We start from the raw sequence: 13,894 nt of genomic DNA, 5'->3' as shown, positions 1-13,894 counted from the left end.
ATCTTTGGGTTCTATACTTTTATTCCTAATAGGAAGATTGGCCGCAGAGAAATCAAGTCTCATTTAGAGATGACAGCTTATGGTTGTCATGCGCCACAGAATGACATGTGACCATGACAGCATGACAAAGAAGTTTTATTTATAGACTGAAATTACCAGTAATGATACGTTTTGGTCACGCTGTGGTTAGATCAACTCCATGTTTTAATTTTGAATATTGTTTTTCTTGATTACAGAAGTCCGATTTATGTTAATATGAAATACTGCAAGCGTCTGTGAGTGTGTGTGCACGTGTGTGTATGATTGACTATAGCAGCTATAGCTCTTGATACGGTTTCATTAGCAACACATAATTTAAGTAGGTAAAAGGAAGCTCCAAAAATATTATTTATTAATTTTTTTAGTTTTGGAATACAAAGTTTTTTTGTTGTTTAGATCACAATTAGTGGTTTACTGTAACCATAACATTGAATGGTAGATTTGCACTTCTTCGCAATCAGATGAAATAAAAGACACATTAAATATATCGCTGAAAAGCGCTCAGTATTGATATGAAGACAGAATAGTTAATGATTGTTTGTCCAGTCTTTGTCTGTGGGGTAATCAGACAACTTTACATGTACCCTATATATATAGCAACAATTCATCCTGCCCCTGTCTTCTGAAGAAAAGGGCAAAATTGTATGTTGTGATTGTTTATCACTTGGCTGACAAGCTCTTTCAGTGTCTTCAGTTAAGTTCAGTTAAGTCTGTTTGAAATGTTAGCCATACTGTTGCCCATCATTCAATCTGGTGTCCCAAGCTTGGGTGTCCCCAAGCTCAGAGATGCAAAGGTACTTTTTAATATAGTATCACATATAATAAAATGGCAACTTTAAGCCATAATATAATTATATAACAGTAGGTATTGGAATGACATACCTGTTCTAATGCTGCAAAACATATATTCTGGGTAAACCCAGGGCATTCATTTAATAAATACTTATATTAAAAAAAAAGTCTGCGCTAAATTATTTTATGTTTCTAATTTATAATATTTTGCTATGATTGACCTTTAAATTATGTATTATTACAGTAGGCATAAAAGTTTCACAGTTCCCTTTGAGAATTTCTAGTATCTGCTGCTGACAACTTATTTCCCCTTATATGGAGCCGTTGTTTTATTTAAGAGTCCATATCTTCTTTTTTTTTTTTCTTTTTTAAATATAGTAGACACTCCACTGAAAAATGTAATAATTGTTACAGTCAGTTTTTAGAGAATTGCTGTAGCGGTCCCTGTGTAAAAGAGATTTAATAGTCTGCATTGGGAAAATGTGAATATAAATTTTATATGAACATAAAATTCAGAATTGGGATCTGGCCCACCGATTAAAGATATTACACCTGATTAATTACTTATTTTAGTGCCTGGGGTCTTCTCCTCAAACGCACATCTGCATCTACCTTTTGTCTTTATGCAGTCGCAAACAGCCAGGCCTATATGATGCACTCCATTGTATAGCTGGGTAACAATGGCACCAGCTGTTTCTGCAGACACAAAAAGTTGCGTGTGTGTGTGCTAATATTAATAAACACACACGCGCACACGTATACACACTGGGTGTGTTTCCCAGACGCAGATTCCCGCCCTGCTTCCTATCCGCGCTCAGCCGCTCACACGGTGCCTCCGTTACAGATCTATTCTTACAACTGCCTGAACCCCATCCACGTTGTGTGAAATCGGTGCGACCTCTCCGTCACAACCGACGCCACGCCGACCTCGTGACTGCCAAGACATCTGCCCAATAGTAGCTTGAATTCTACGTCATTCAGTCTTTCAAAGTCCAGTCAAAAACGGGTGGGCGGGATTTCCGTGGGCCTGGTATTCACGTTTGGTTGTAAAGGTAAGCCCTGGATGGGATTTTTATTTTTTTTAGTTTTCTTTTTCTTTTATTTAATCTTCACGTTTGGATTTGATATGGTTTCATACGTGCTGGTGTGCTACTGTGTCCGTTAAAATAAACAGTGCTTGCCGGGCCCATTGCTCGCTTGTGTACAGCAGTGTAAAGTATTCTAAGCAAGAGAACAACGGTGATTTCCCTATAGTACAGCAATTGTATATATATTCTGATTAATGACAGTTAAATAGTGGCTTTGACGAGGCACGTTAAAAACTGTCAGGGCAGCCTGAAACGTTTTTGTCTCTCTATTACTCCTCTATTGCTAAGTTACACGGTTGTAACTTTGCTTTCTGCAACAATTTAGCCGCCTGTTCCCATAAACAGGGGGTCAATTAAATGCTACTTTAGAAGAAAAATATAAAAATAATTGATGGCTATTTATAGCTAACTCAGGTGGATCTGTTTTACCGTTCACGGTTAGATGTCTTTACTGAATGCATTCTGCATACTAAACACTGCTGCTTATGGAAACACGCGTGGAGACAAAGCATTTGTTGAAACTTAAAACCCGGGTGAATATGTTGGACTAATCAGTTGTTGTTTACACGCTCTTGTGTTACTTTCTAGCTTTTCCCCCGCGTGTGAGCTGACATACTGCTACGCCGAGGAGAACGTGTATCCACCCTACCACACCTCTTCTTCAAGCAAACTCCTCGACTCTTTTGGATGCTATTTGAAACTTGAAATTGTTCTTCAGCCTTTTAAACGGAATGAATTTTGAAAACACATAACTTGGAGAGCGTCTAGTAAAAAGTGTGTTGAAATAGCCCACCGGTGGAGTTTGTCAGCGTTTGAGGACGTCGCATTAGGCGTTTCTGGAAGGGAAATTAACTTAAAGCTGCAATGGATCAAGCCAGCGGTGGGGAGGATCCAAATAAGCCCTCTAAAAAGAAATCCAGCGAGGATGAGGGTAAAAACAAAAAGCTGGTAGGTATTCTAATAGCTCACTCGTGTGTAACGTGCGTGGAACTAGGGTGTAAGTCAACTGACACATCCTGTAATCCCAGAAGCAGCCCATTATGTCACACTCAACTTTATTAAGACCCAGAAAGTTGCACTGCTTTGCAGCTGCAGAAGGTTTCATGTTAGGTCTGTGTCAAAAAAGAAAAAAGATTTATTGTAAATGCTAAGGACAGTCTTCCTTTTACTTTTAAAGCTCATGATGAAACCAAGGAGCAGGACAAAGCATATTCTCGATGCAGAACTTCCCTGTTTAGTGCAGGACGAGACACAAACAGTAATTCATGTGTTGTTGTTATGGTTTAATGTAGGGGCTAATAGCAGCTAGAGTTGAGCAAAGAGGTACTGTTTCGCTGAGTGCTTCAATTTTCGAGGCACTCAGTGCATCATGTGATTATTCCTGTCAATACATCTCCTGATAGGTTTTTGAAGAGCATCCTTGTTGTGACAGTTGGGGGTCTTATATTAATATGCACACAAAGCACAAGTTAATTTACTGTATGACTCAGTGTACAGCATGATGTACATGAGGTTTGTGGGGGCGATTTATGAACAGCATGAGTGTGTTGAGGAAGGAAGGATTGTGCTTATTTAGAAAAGTAGCAAACCCGAATCTACATCATTAAAGCCGTGGTGTCATTAGGTCCTGCACGCCATATCTTGCCCTGAAATGACATTGCAAGATTTGGTGGAAGTTTTGTTTTGGCTTATGTGGAAATGCTTAAACAATCACTTTTGTTTTTTTTAGTCATGCTGTTCTTAAAAGTTCCTGGGAGAAACTAATACACTCTTCTGAGGAATTGTGTAAACAGCATCTCTCCAAAATCTGTAATTTCCTTATTTGGTAAACTGTAGCTACAATCTTTTATTTACCGTCCACAGTGCCATGTTAAATGATAAATCTAAACTGTAATGCTGAGGGTGTGAAGTGCACGTCAGTGCCTGCATGCCGTCAGTGCTTGCAGAAAGCAGTGGTTTAAAGTTATTTTCCATGACCAGAAACAAAAAAGCTTGGCTGCCGTTTGATTTTCACGTCTGTTTTTCCACATTTGTGGAAAAAGGGAAAGTTCGGCTGCCGTTGAACTTTGTGCAACTTTCTCATGTCACCTCCCAAATCTTCATTGTGAGCTCTGTTAGTGTTGCTTTATGTTGTGACTTATTGGCTGGGTAGGTCACAAGTTTAGTTGCAGCCACAGTTCCTAAATAGGGAACTGAAAACGGCACAGTTTAGATTGACTAGTGTTTCTGTCTTCACTCAAGCATACTGGAATGATTGAAGGACAACATTCTGAATGAAATGTTTTTGTTAATGCCTCTGATATTTCTTTAGGTGGTGCTCATTGTTTTTGAGCATTATTGCATGTTTAGCATTTTTTAGTAATTGTCCTAAAACTGAAACACACAAAGGAAATTGCTGGTTGTTTACACCAAAGTTAAGGTAAAGGAAAGAGTGGCCAAAATAACTGCCTGACAGGAAATCCCAAAGTGGGGCGAATTGACATGCACTCCCAGAGCTACTAATGGGTGTTCCTTTAAGAAATCGTTACGACAGCCTTAAACTCTTGACTATCCTGCCTCCCAAGTTTAAGATGTTTGCGAGAGTGCCAGAATGACATCATCAGTCAGTAAATCACTCAAGTCTATGTAAGACCAGTGTTTGGTTTTGTTTTACTAAAAAAATGGTCTCATGGTCAGGCGTGTACTCTGTTGCGCAACTCTCTGAGCACAACAGGCAGAAGCAGAAGGCAGCTTCAAATGCGGCTGTTGCAAAAATACTAACATTAGCTTTAAGTTTGAAAGAGGAAGCTGATTATTCTTCCTTGAGTTCAGTTTTGATTTGTCCTCTTGTGTTTATCCCAACTTTTTAGCTGTCCACAGTCATGTAAATAAGCTAAATTAAACAAATTCAGCTGTTTAAAGGGCTAATGCAACAAAAGTGCAAGCGCTATGCAACTAAATCTCTAAATTTTACTACACATATGCAGGGTTGTGTTGTGACATTTTTGGCATGCAGTGCAGGCTGTGTGGATGTGGAACAGACTTGAGGGAGGGGTAATACCGGCTGTAAACAGCATCAAAGTACTGGTTTCATAATCACACCTAGCGCTGCTAAAGAGCACTGTCCCATGTGCTTTGGTGATAAGAAAATGCAGAAACTGCTGTGGTTTGGTCAATGCAAAGTCAAATCAGTCTTTAGAGGAAAAACACTGAAAGCTGTGTGTTTGTTTAACAAGTCACTGGGCAGCATTACATCACGGCAACACCATTTGGGCTATGGGCCCAGGGTGTAGATACTCAGCATAGCCAAGGACATTACAACAGCACTGCAGTCTTTTGGGTCATAACTCAAATTTTCAATAGTTCCTAGCTTCTCTTTGTTATAATGTCCTTGTCCTGAAGTTTTGCAAAAGTATGACATCCAGGAGAACAGCCAGATGGAATGAGCTCTTTAGTAAAAGGAATTCAGAGGAGCTGGTTTGACCGAGAGGGAGAGAACTGTTACTCCTTTTGAATTCCAGATTAAAAGATGATCTCATAGTGTAGCAACTCAGAGGAAGGAAGCATCACATTGCATAAATATAATAATAACACTGAGACGTTAAATATTAGGATTAGGAATGTGGGAACCAATAACTGGGAACCAGTTCTCAGTTATATAGATGTATATTGTAGTAGACCTAAGCACATGCATGCCTTTCTTTATTCTACACTGTGTGAAAACTACTGTATTGAATATCAATATTTTTCACTATACTTTATCAAAGTTAGACCAACATTGTGGCAAGACTATGCTGAAGTACTCAGTATATTTATCAAATGCTTTAGCTCTGGTGGCTCTGTGGTGTAGTGGTTTACACGTTCACGTTTCGAGGAGACACAAATCCCTTGGAGGTTGCACTAAGAAGTGCTTTCAGTGTGGTTGGGGTGACCCCTTGTGAATAAAGTCTGATTTAGAGTTATGTAGGAAGTCTTTATAGAGCCTACAATGAATCTGCATAAGTGACTGGGATCAGCCAGCTTTTTTGTTTGTTCTGGTGCATTATGTGTCATTTCCAGCTGTTTTTGTGTGGGGCTATTGTAAGATACAACGATTTTACAACAATAAAAGTGCTGATGATCAAACTTTCCAATTTGTCAATACACAGTATAAGATCCAATCTTCTTTATTGCCTGCAGGCTTGACAGGTAATGTAATGATGTATACAATTTGTACTTGTTTCTTTCTATAAGAAAATTATAGAAAATTAAGTATTCAGAATCTCAAACATCGTTTGTTCCTGTTTGCTTTGTAGTACTGTGATAAGCATCTTCTCCTTAACCTAATTAATTTATAATACACATCGATTGCAAATTGGTGAAATGGTTGGTTGGGAGTAAAGTGGTTTAAGCTTTAAAGAACATGCATGTCTGTATGGCAATTTGTTTAGATATGAAATGTGAAGGATACAAGGATAGTAGGGGTGCAACGATACACAAAAATCATGGTTCGGTTCAGTTCGATACTTTGGTGTCACGGTTCGATATTTTCTTGATACAAAAAAACGTTCATGCCTTTTTAATTTGTCATTTATTAAAATTATAAATATATATTTTAACTCAAAAGTACAGTTTTTAAATTTAATGTTGCTGAAACAACAAAATAAAAAAAATAAATCTATCTGATGGAGAAATCCCTCATCTTTGGAAAAGAGAGTTTATTACAGAGAAATGGCTCTTTCCAAAATAAAAGCTCTACTATACGCTTCTTCTGGGCTATATTCTCAGCAGCATATTAAACATATCAGGTCCCCATAAGGAGAATCCTGTGCTAACGGCTGTCTAAATGACTCGGGTAAAGTTTGTAGCATGCTGCTTGCTGTTTTTGTCTGCTTCCACTTGTCTTTGCACTAGGATGCTGTCGGCGTAAATGTTGTGTTCCCACTAGTGCTGTCAGCGTTCATCTGCGCTGCGCTCAGTGGATCTGCGCTCGACAGTGCAGCCTAGGCGGAGTAGTCGAACGCAGATCCACTGAGCGCTGAACACAGACAGCATCGTCAGAAGAAAAGTTGATAAAATAAATTTAGTTTTGTATTGTTCGATACATATGCGTACCGAACCGAAAGCACTGTATCGAACGGCTCAATACCGATACGAGTATCGTTGCACCCCTAAAGGAAAAAAAAAAAAATTTAAAAAAGGATCCTATTTGTTTTATGTTGGCTTCGAGCCTATTAAATTAATTCTGAGTTATTATTCCATGTTATCAGATGCACTTTTGCTCTGCTTCCTTTTTTCTTTTGACAGTTGGTTGCTGTTGCAGCATGAGCCTGCCAGATTGTTTCATTATTTGTGGTTCATAAGCTGAACTAAAATCAGAAACACTCATTAACTATGTTTTGGCAAATATTACATGTTATTAGTCCCTATTAAGTGTTGTTAAAATAAGTTTTAAAAATATGGCAGACATACTGTTAGTGCATGGTAAACGTTGGTTTTTGAAGATAAAGGGCATTTGTGGAAAACAGTTTCCGTAACGCTCTAAAAGTGTGCAGATATAAGTAATTTTAGTGGCTTCAGATTATACTGCAAAACTCTATGTCAGATTTAGTGAGACCAATTCCTATTTCAGATGCATCCATTACATTTTTTTGCACCACCAGGATTTATAATACATCGTGGTTGCACATTGAAGCAAAGCATGCAGATTATGTGTCATGTGTCAACAATGTGGAAAGGCGTATTTAAAGAAAAAACAAGTGTTCAAAACGATAATGTCACATTCATGCTGAAAGGCATTTATATTCAAGGTAAAAAAAAACAAAATTCTACTATTGTGAGAAATGAGATAATAATGATCACATAAGTAAGGATTGGCCTGGTTATTGTGAATAAGGTGACAAATGAAAGTGTGGAGTATTTGCAGGAAATATGGAAGAGAGAGGCCGGATGTCATGACACAGCCACAAGGCACTGGGCAGTGAAAGAGGTTTATTAAAAAAGCAGCAACAAAAACCCCCACAAAAAACCAAAAACTTGATACCACTTTTGTAAATGTGTAGCAGGGATCTGTAGGGTCACACTGAAGCTGGTTCTGTGCTAGAGTTAACCAGTTTGCTGTTAGCTGCCATATTCTACTCCTGATAGCAAGGATAGCAGTGTGACACATACTGTATCATAGATTTGGTCTCAGAAGCATTGCTGTCATGAAAATAGGCTGGCAGTTTTAGTCAGGTGTACTAGTAATTAATTGTATTTTTTTATATCTGTGATTTTTATGTTGTGACATATCAAACTGTCTGGTGTATAATAATATATATTGAATAGCTATGTGGACAGTTAAGTAGGAAATTGATTATTATTGCATTGAAGCTGGGTAACTTTACTGGCCCCAGAAACCGTCAGCATCATCATCTAGCACAGCGGTCCCCAACCCCCGGGCCTCGGACCGGTACCGGTCCGTGAGTCGTTTGGTACCGGGCCGCGAGAGTTGAGGCTCAGGTGTGAAATGTCTGGTTTTCAGGGTTTTTATCGGTTTTCGGCGTTATTTTGTTATCGTTTTTATCGTTAACTCAGTTTTCCTGGGTCTTTTCACGTGTGTTATGAATAAATCTTCTTTTTTTCGGTACCGGTACTAGTTTTATTTTGTTGTATTTATCCGCGACACCTTAAAGGTCGGTCCATGAAAATATTGTCGGGCATTCATTTAGTTAAATGGAGTTTATTTTATTCTATTTTAATCATGTAGGAGACGCGAAACAAGCACATACTTTAATAATGGGTAAAGCTCATACTTCTAACACTGCTGATAGTATCACATCATGAAGCATACTTTGAATTACTTTTTTGTTTTGTTTTTTTGTGTCATTTGATGCATCTGACATTTTGATACGTGAGCTTTAGGGAAGCCTCGGAAATCATTTTAGGTCATGTTGGCATGTGGTTAACACAAGCTGTCAGCTTGTCACACACTTGAGCCATTTACAGTGCTGTGGTAAAATATATTAAAATATTTCTTTATATTTTGCAAGGAAAATGAGAAATGGGTGCAGCAACTTATTGAAAAGATTACAAAAATGCATCTAAATACGAAGCGTAAGGCAAAACCAGAGTTTGTACAATTCTGATGATCTTGAAAGTCAATATATACACTATAACAAAGCTTATTCATGCAAACAGCCTAACTCTCTTGCAATTTCTTTAAGGAGTCTAAGATTTTTTTTGTTCTATGTCAAGATGTTTCCACGCTGCTTAAATAATCCAGAGATTATCAGCTCTGAGGATGTCAATCCATGACTGATAGTTTTTCGGTTTGCTTACACAGATTTGGTAGTGTGTTTGACATCATCGTCATGCTGAGAAATGTAGGCATTTCCAATCAGATGCTTTCCATGTGGTATTGGACAGAGGAACAAAATCTGATGGTACTTTCCTGCATTCATAATTGCATCAGTCTTAAGAAGAACACTGGCTGAATCCAGCCTCAAGTCATGACTGAGCCTCCACCGTGTTTTACAGAAAGCTATAGACACTCACTGTTCTAGCTCCTTCCTGCTTTCTCTGTACATACTGATGACAGTTTGAACCACAGAGTTTAAATTTCATCACTTCATAAGAGCTGTTGCCACAGTTGATTGCTTATGTAATCTATCTTATCTCAGCTTTTCTCCCAACTTTCATTTTTTAAAGAATTGCTCCTTGACAGTCAGCCATCCACTGAGACTATTTCTTTTGAGCCTATGGCAAAAAGTAGATCTTGGCTGGATATTTATCCATTTCTTAAGAAAAATGTCCAGCTACTGTTCTTTAGGTCAACCATTTTTTCCTCCAATTGTCCAGTTTCTTCAAGCATTTTAAGGATTCAGCCAAAGAAATGCAAACAAATTATACATTTTAGCAATAGGCTGACTGTTAAATGGCCTAAAGAAACAAATAAACATTGCAAGGAAATTGATCAGATATAATGGCTGGGCTGAGAATCAGTGCAAAAAGTAGCCAAAGCAAAGTTTAGACCTTCAAGAAAGCTTGGAGAACTATTGCTCTACTTAAAGAAATTAGAAGACTGTCTAGCTGCTTGGAAACAAAGAAATGAGGGGAGGCTCAAGACTTTTGCACAATACTGTAGGTATGCCCTGCATTTTATTTGGCCAGTCTTGACAAGATTTTGTCATACTAACTTTCTTTTTTATATTTTTTACATACTCTGCCAGTCATGTTAATATAATAACATTGTGTTGGGGGGGGGCGGGTGTGAGCAACAGCAGGAAACAGACCACATGTGAGTCTTTTAATGACATTCAGGAAGTTTGAGAGAGGAAGTGGTGACGAATGCTTTAGTCACACAGTGGAAGAAACACATTCACTCCTTTAAAGTCCCCCTCTGTCATGAGCCTTATTCACGTGTATCAGTGGATGAGATCTGAGACATGAAAATAGGAAGTTTGTTTTTTGGCTGCCTCAGTAAAACTTGTATGACATGCATATATGTCATGTCCATGTATGCATGAATCATACTTGGGATTTGCTTAGTCGACAGTTAGGATGATTCATGAGTAGATTGCATGTTCTGACAGAGCTTCCACTGAGCTCGATGTAGGCCTAATGAAAGAAGTGTCTTTACATTTTGCATGTTGTTGGACCAACATCCAGTTAATAATGTAGAAAACACAATGTGGAGAGGCTGAAGCCAGATGAAAAAGTGTATTTTAATTTAATTAAATTTGTTTTAAATGAACCTCGTGTGATAAAGGATGGTCAGTGAAGGGAGGTCCGTGCTAGACAAGTGAGAAAGGCTTAACATGGGTGTGTCATGGATGAGTCAACATTTAAAATACAGTGGTAGAATTGAATGTTACCGATATAGTCACTCCTGTGACATTTATAAAAGCATATTATTGGGCGCACCGGGACTATTATTTTAAACATTTTGCTGCCTGGCTCTGGTGTTACGTACAGTTTCATTACACACCATTTAGTCAACAGCCTGCAGATAAAAACAAGGTCATGGTTCACATGTTTTTGCACTTGTCAGCAATTAGGGAAAACAACTGCTATAGCAGGTGTGAACATGGCATGTTTTAAGCCGAATTTCAGAGGAAAGCGTCTGCTGCAAAATTCCTCTCGCAGTTGGAAAAAAAATGTTTGCCAGATCAGGTTAATTTCAGTAGACTTTAAAATACAAATGACACTTTATGTGATGTTATGATCAGTGTAAAAATATCTCCTTCTTTTCTTACAAACCTCAGCTCTTATAATGACCACATATCTTGCCACCTTCAAGGATACAGTAAGAATTTGCTTTCAAAAGAGATGGAGATAACCCGAGGGCAGTACTGTGCTAGTCCCCAGTCACATGGTCAGACCATCCATTGTGGAGCCATTCAAATCTTAGCTGTACTAGCTTTTGTGTGCTTCCTCTTTTCAGTATCTGTTTTGGGAAACTAAGCAGTACCAGCACTTCCACGAGACTAATAAGGCTACCACAAACTCACACACTTTTAAAGACACTCACAGAAACGTGCTGCATTCCATTTTTAAATTAACTGCGTTTTTTTTTCAAACCTAAATAAAATAAAGCAAAGTAACCTACGTCAATATTAAACACTGAGGGAGAAGTGTTTATGTCAGGTCTTTTTTAGGAGAGCAACCTTATTTTATGAGCTCGATTGAATCGTTACTTCACTTTATTGAGATGACAAATGTGTCATTCTGCCTTTAATATGTTTTTCTGTTATCTGCTGTCTTTGGTTGTGTGTGTTTTTGTCTTTCCGTGTGTGTATGCTTGTGGCAGTGCCTACAGTAATGACACTATGTGAAGCATGTAGGGCACATAGGAGTCAGAATCTTTCAGATTTGACAAGTGTTTTAATATAGGTATTTCTGTTGTTACGATGTACCACTTCATATGCGGCTCTCTCAGTCTGACTGAAAATAAAACACTGATTCACTTCTCACACTGAGCCACTTGTAAATTTGCTCACAAGTCTGGATAGACATGCTTTGTGGCAGTGAAATCTTTTTTATTTGTCTTGTCAAGCTATTTTTTATTAATCTTTTTGTTAGTTATGATATTGTTAGTCTGTAAAAATCAGACTATTTTCCCTTAGTGACATCTTCAAATTGCTAGTTTTTATCAAAGTAGCAATTCTCTGAATTCCTTCAATACATCTTTCAATAAGCTCCTTGGCTGTGTAAAACTGACTGATGTTAATAGACCTGCTGTAGATATTAATCTCCAAAGATGTTCAGAGATTTCAAAAATCTCTCCGGGAAGTGTCGGAACCGCTAAGATAGAAAACATGTAGTTTAAATAATAATCACACTCAAGGCTATAGAGCAGATGTTTATTGTCATTTAACGATTCAGAAAGAATTATTGGAATATTGTGAGTGGAAAAGCACGATGAGGGAACTTGTATTTCTATGTGACAGCTACATTCAGTGTGATAGTAAATGTGTTCTAATTGAAATATAAGTCACATTGATTGCCAGGTTTAAATTGTGTCTCAGTGTCTTTTTTGCCTCTTTTCTCCACCTCCATGCTTTGCTTGAAAACATTATCCTCCCTGTGCAAACATATGGAAAACCTTGATACATACCGTCAAGCAGAATACGTGCGCACTGAGAAATCTTTAGCTTAGGCAGTGTCTTGCATTATCTCTGTGTTTGCAAAAGCAGTCATTGAGAAGCCATTGTAACAGGATTTATTTAGATGAATTAATTTGTTTTGACTTGGTCTAATTCAGTTACACGGACCGTATTCTGTGTGTCTGATGCCACTCCTTTCAAACTGATCAGTACATTGGTAGTGCAGCAGATCTTATCAGATTACACAAAGACAAATTATGTAATTTTGTTGTTTGATATGACAACGACGAGCAAGCGTTACCCTCCGATGTAGTGTGACAGTTTTGCGGTGCTTTGTTTTTCTTCGGAGGAAAGCAGCTTTTTAGCATAATCCACACAGTATCTCTAGATGAATGGTTTTCGAGTGGGAGCTCTAGTGTACTCTTTTGAAATGTTGAGGAGCAGCAGACCAAATTTGAACGGCCTTTATACTGACATTTAGAACAGGTCAATATTCTCCTCGTGTTTTTAACTGTGGTTTGACAATGACCACAGACATGTAACTGTGGCTATCTGTGTATAATCTGCAGTGTTCAGACAGGTGTACTATGGTGATGTACAGGTTTCTGAATGCTTTACTGAATTGAGGTCATCACTGCTAAGCTGCTGTGTTTTGATAATGATGCGTTCACAATAATTCGTTTCTTACTTGGACACAAAATTAAGATAAGTATGTATTTTAAGTAAGTTTCAATGCAAGCTGATAACTCATGTAAATGTAATTTTATTTACAAAATGTGAAACCACAACAGTTGCCTCAATGTGCTTTATATTGTTAAAAAAAACCCTCTATATTAATAAAGAGATAAAATATTTTCTTTTTGCCCCAAAAAATATTTTTCTGTTGACAATAACTTTGTTAATTTAAATTTTCTGAATAAGCAACAGAAGTTAAACAAATGAGCGCCTAATAAAACACAAGGTTTGGGGTTTTTTTTGCTGTGCTACTGATGCTTACTTGCCAGCATTCAAGGCTAATTATACAATTTTTACAGTTTTCTTAAAGTCTCTTTCATCAGCTTTGATTTTATTTCCCCAAAATTTAAATTTTTCTTGCTGAAAATCAGGAATCGTTGCTAAAATCTGCTAGAATGTAGATGAACAGAGCGTCTGATTAAACAGGGACACGAGGTAGTTTAATGAATTTACCAAGAACTGTCAGAAGCACTTTGTGTTACAGGCCTTACTGCCAACAATGGCTATCTCACAGTAATTCTTTTTTATTATTAGAACTAATTAAAGTAAAAGCTAATTTCCTTCTAAACCCATTTTACAGTGGCATCGTGGCTACTGATTTTATAGTGATAGTTCCAGTGAGTGAGTTAAAATGACATCACGCAGATGGTCTTGTTTAATTGGTTGAGTATAACAAGCGTTGCTATTTAAAAGATA

At 37.7% G+C, this 13,894-nt stretch overlaps 1 protein-coding gene across 7 annotated transcripts in view; it reads left to right on the top strand.

Moving 5' to 3' along the window:
- Positions 1 to 1,856: 1,856 nt before the first annotated feature.
- The window catches only part of diaph2 (diaphanous-related formin 2), a 378,450-nt gene continuing 366,412 nt past the window's right edge, over positions 1,857 to 13,894 (top strand). For 6 of the 7 annotated variants that reach the window (XM_085363442.1, XM_085363427.1, XM_085363433.1 and 3 more), the window contains exons 1-2: positions 1,857 to 1,883; positions 2,508 to 2,867. In XM_085363442.1, coding sequence (XP_085219568.1) covers positions 2,784 to 2,867 — 84 coding nt within the window. In that variant the 5' untranslated portion in view covers positions 1,857 to 1,883; positions 2,508 to 2,783. Of the gene's footprint in view, positions 1,884 to 2,044; positions 2,071 to 2,507; positions 2,868 to 13,894 lie in introns of those variants that run through there. The other variant, XM_085363418.1, reaches the window with a different exon arrangement.

Source organism: Diplotaxodon limnothrissa, linkage group LG2 (assembly GCF_057381915.1).
Source record: "Diplotaxodon limnothrissa isolate DT_005_m linkage group LG2, D_limnothrissa_male_GT1.1, whole genome shotgun sequence".
NCBI classification, from domain to species: Eukaryota; Metazoa; Chordata; class Actinopteri; order Cichliformes; family Cichlidae; genus Diplotaxodon; species Diplotaxodon limnothrissa.
Note: the sequence above shows the minus strand (reverse complement) of the source record. Positions and strands in the feature narration are given on the sequence as shown.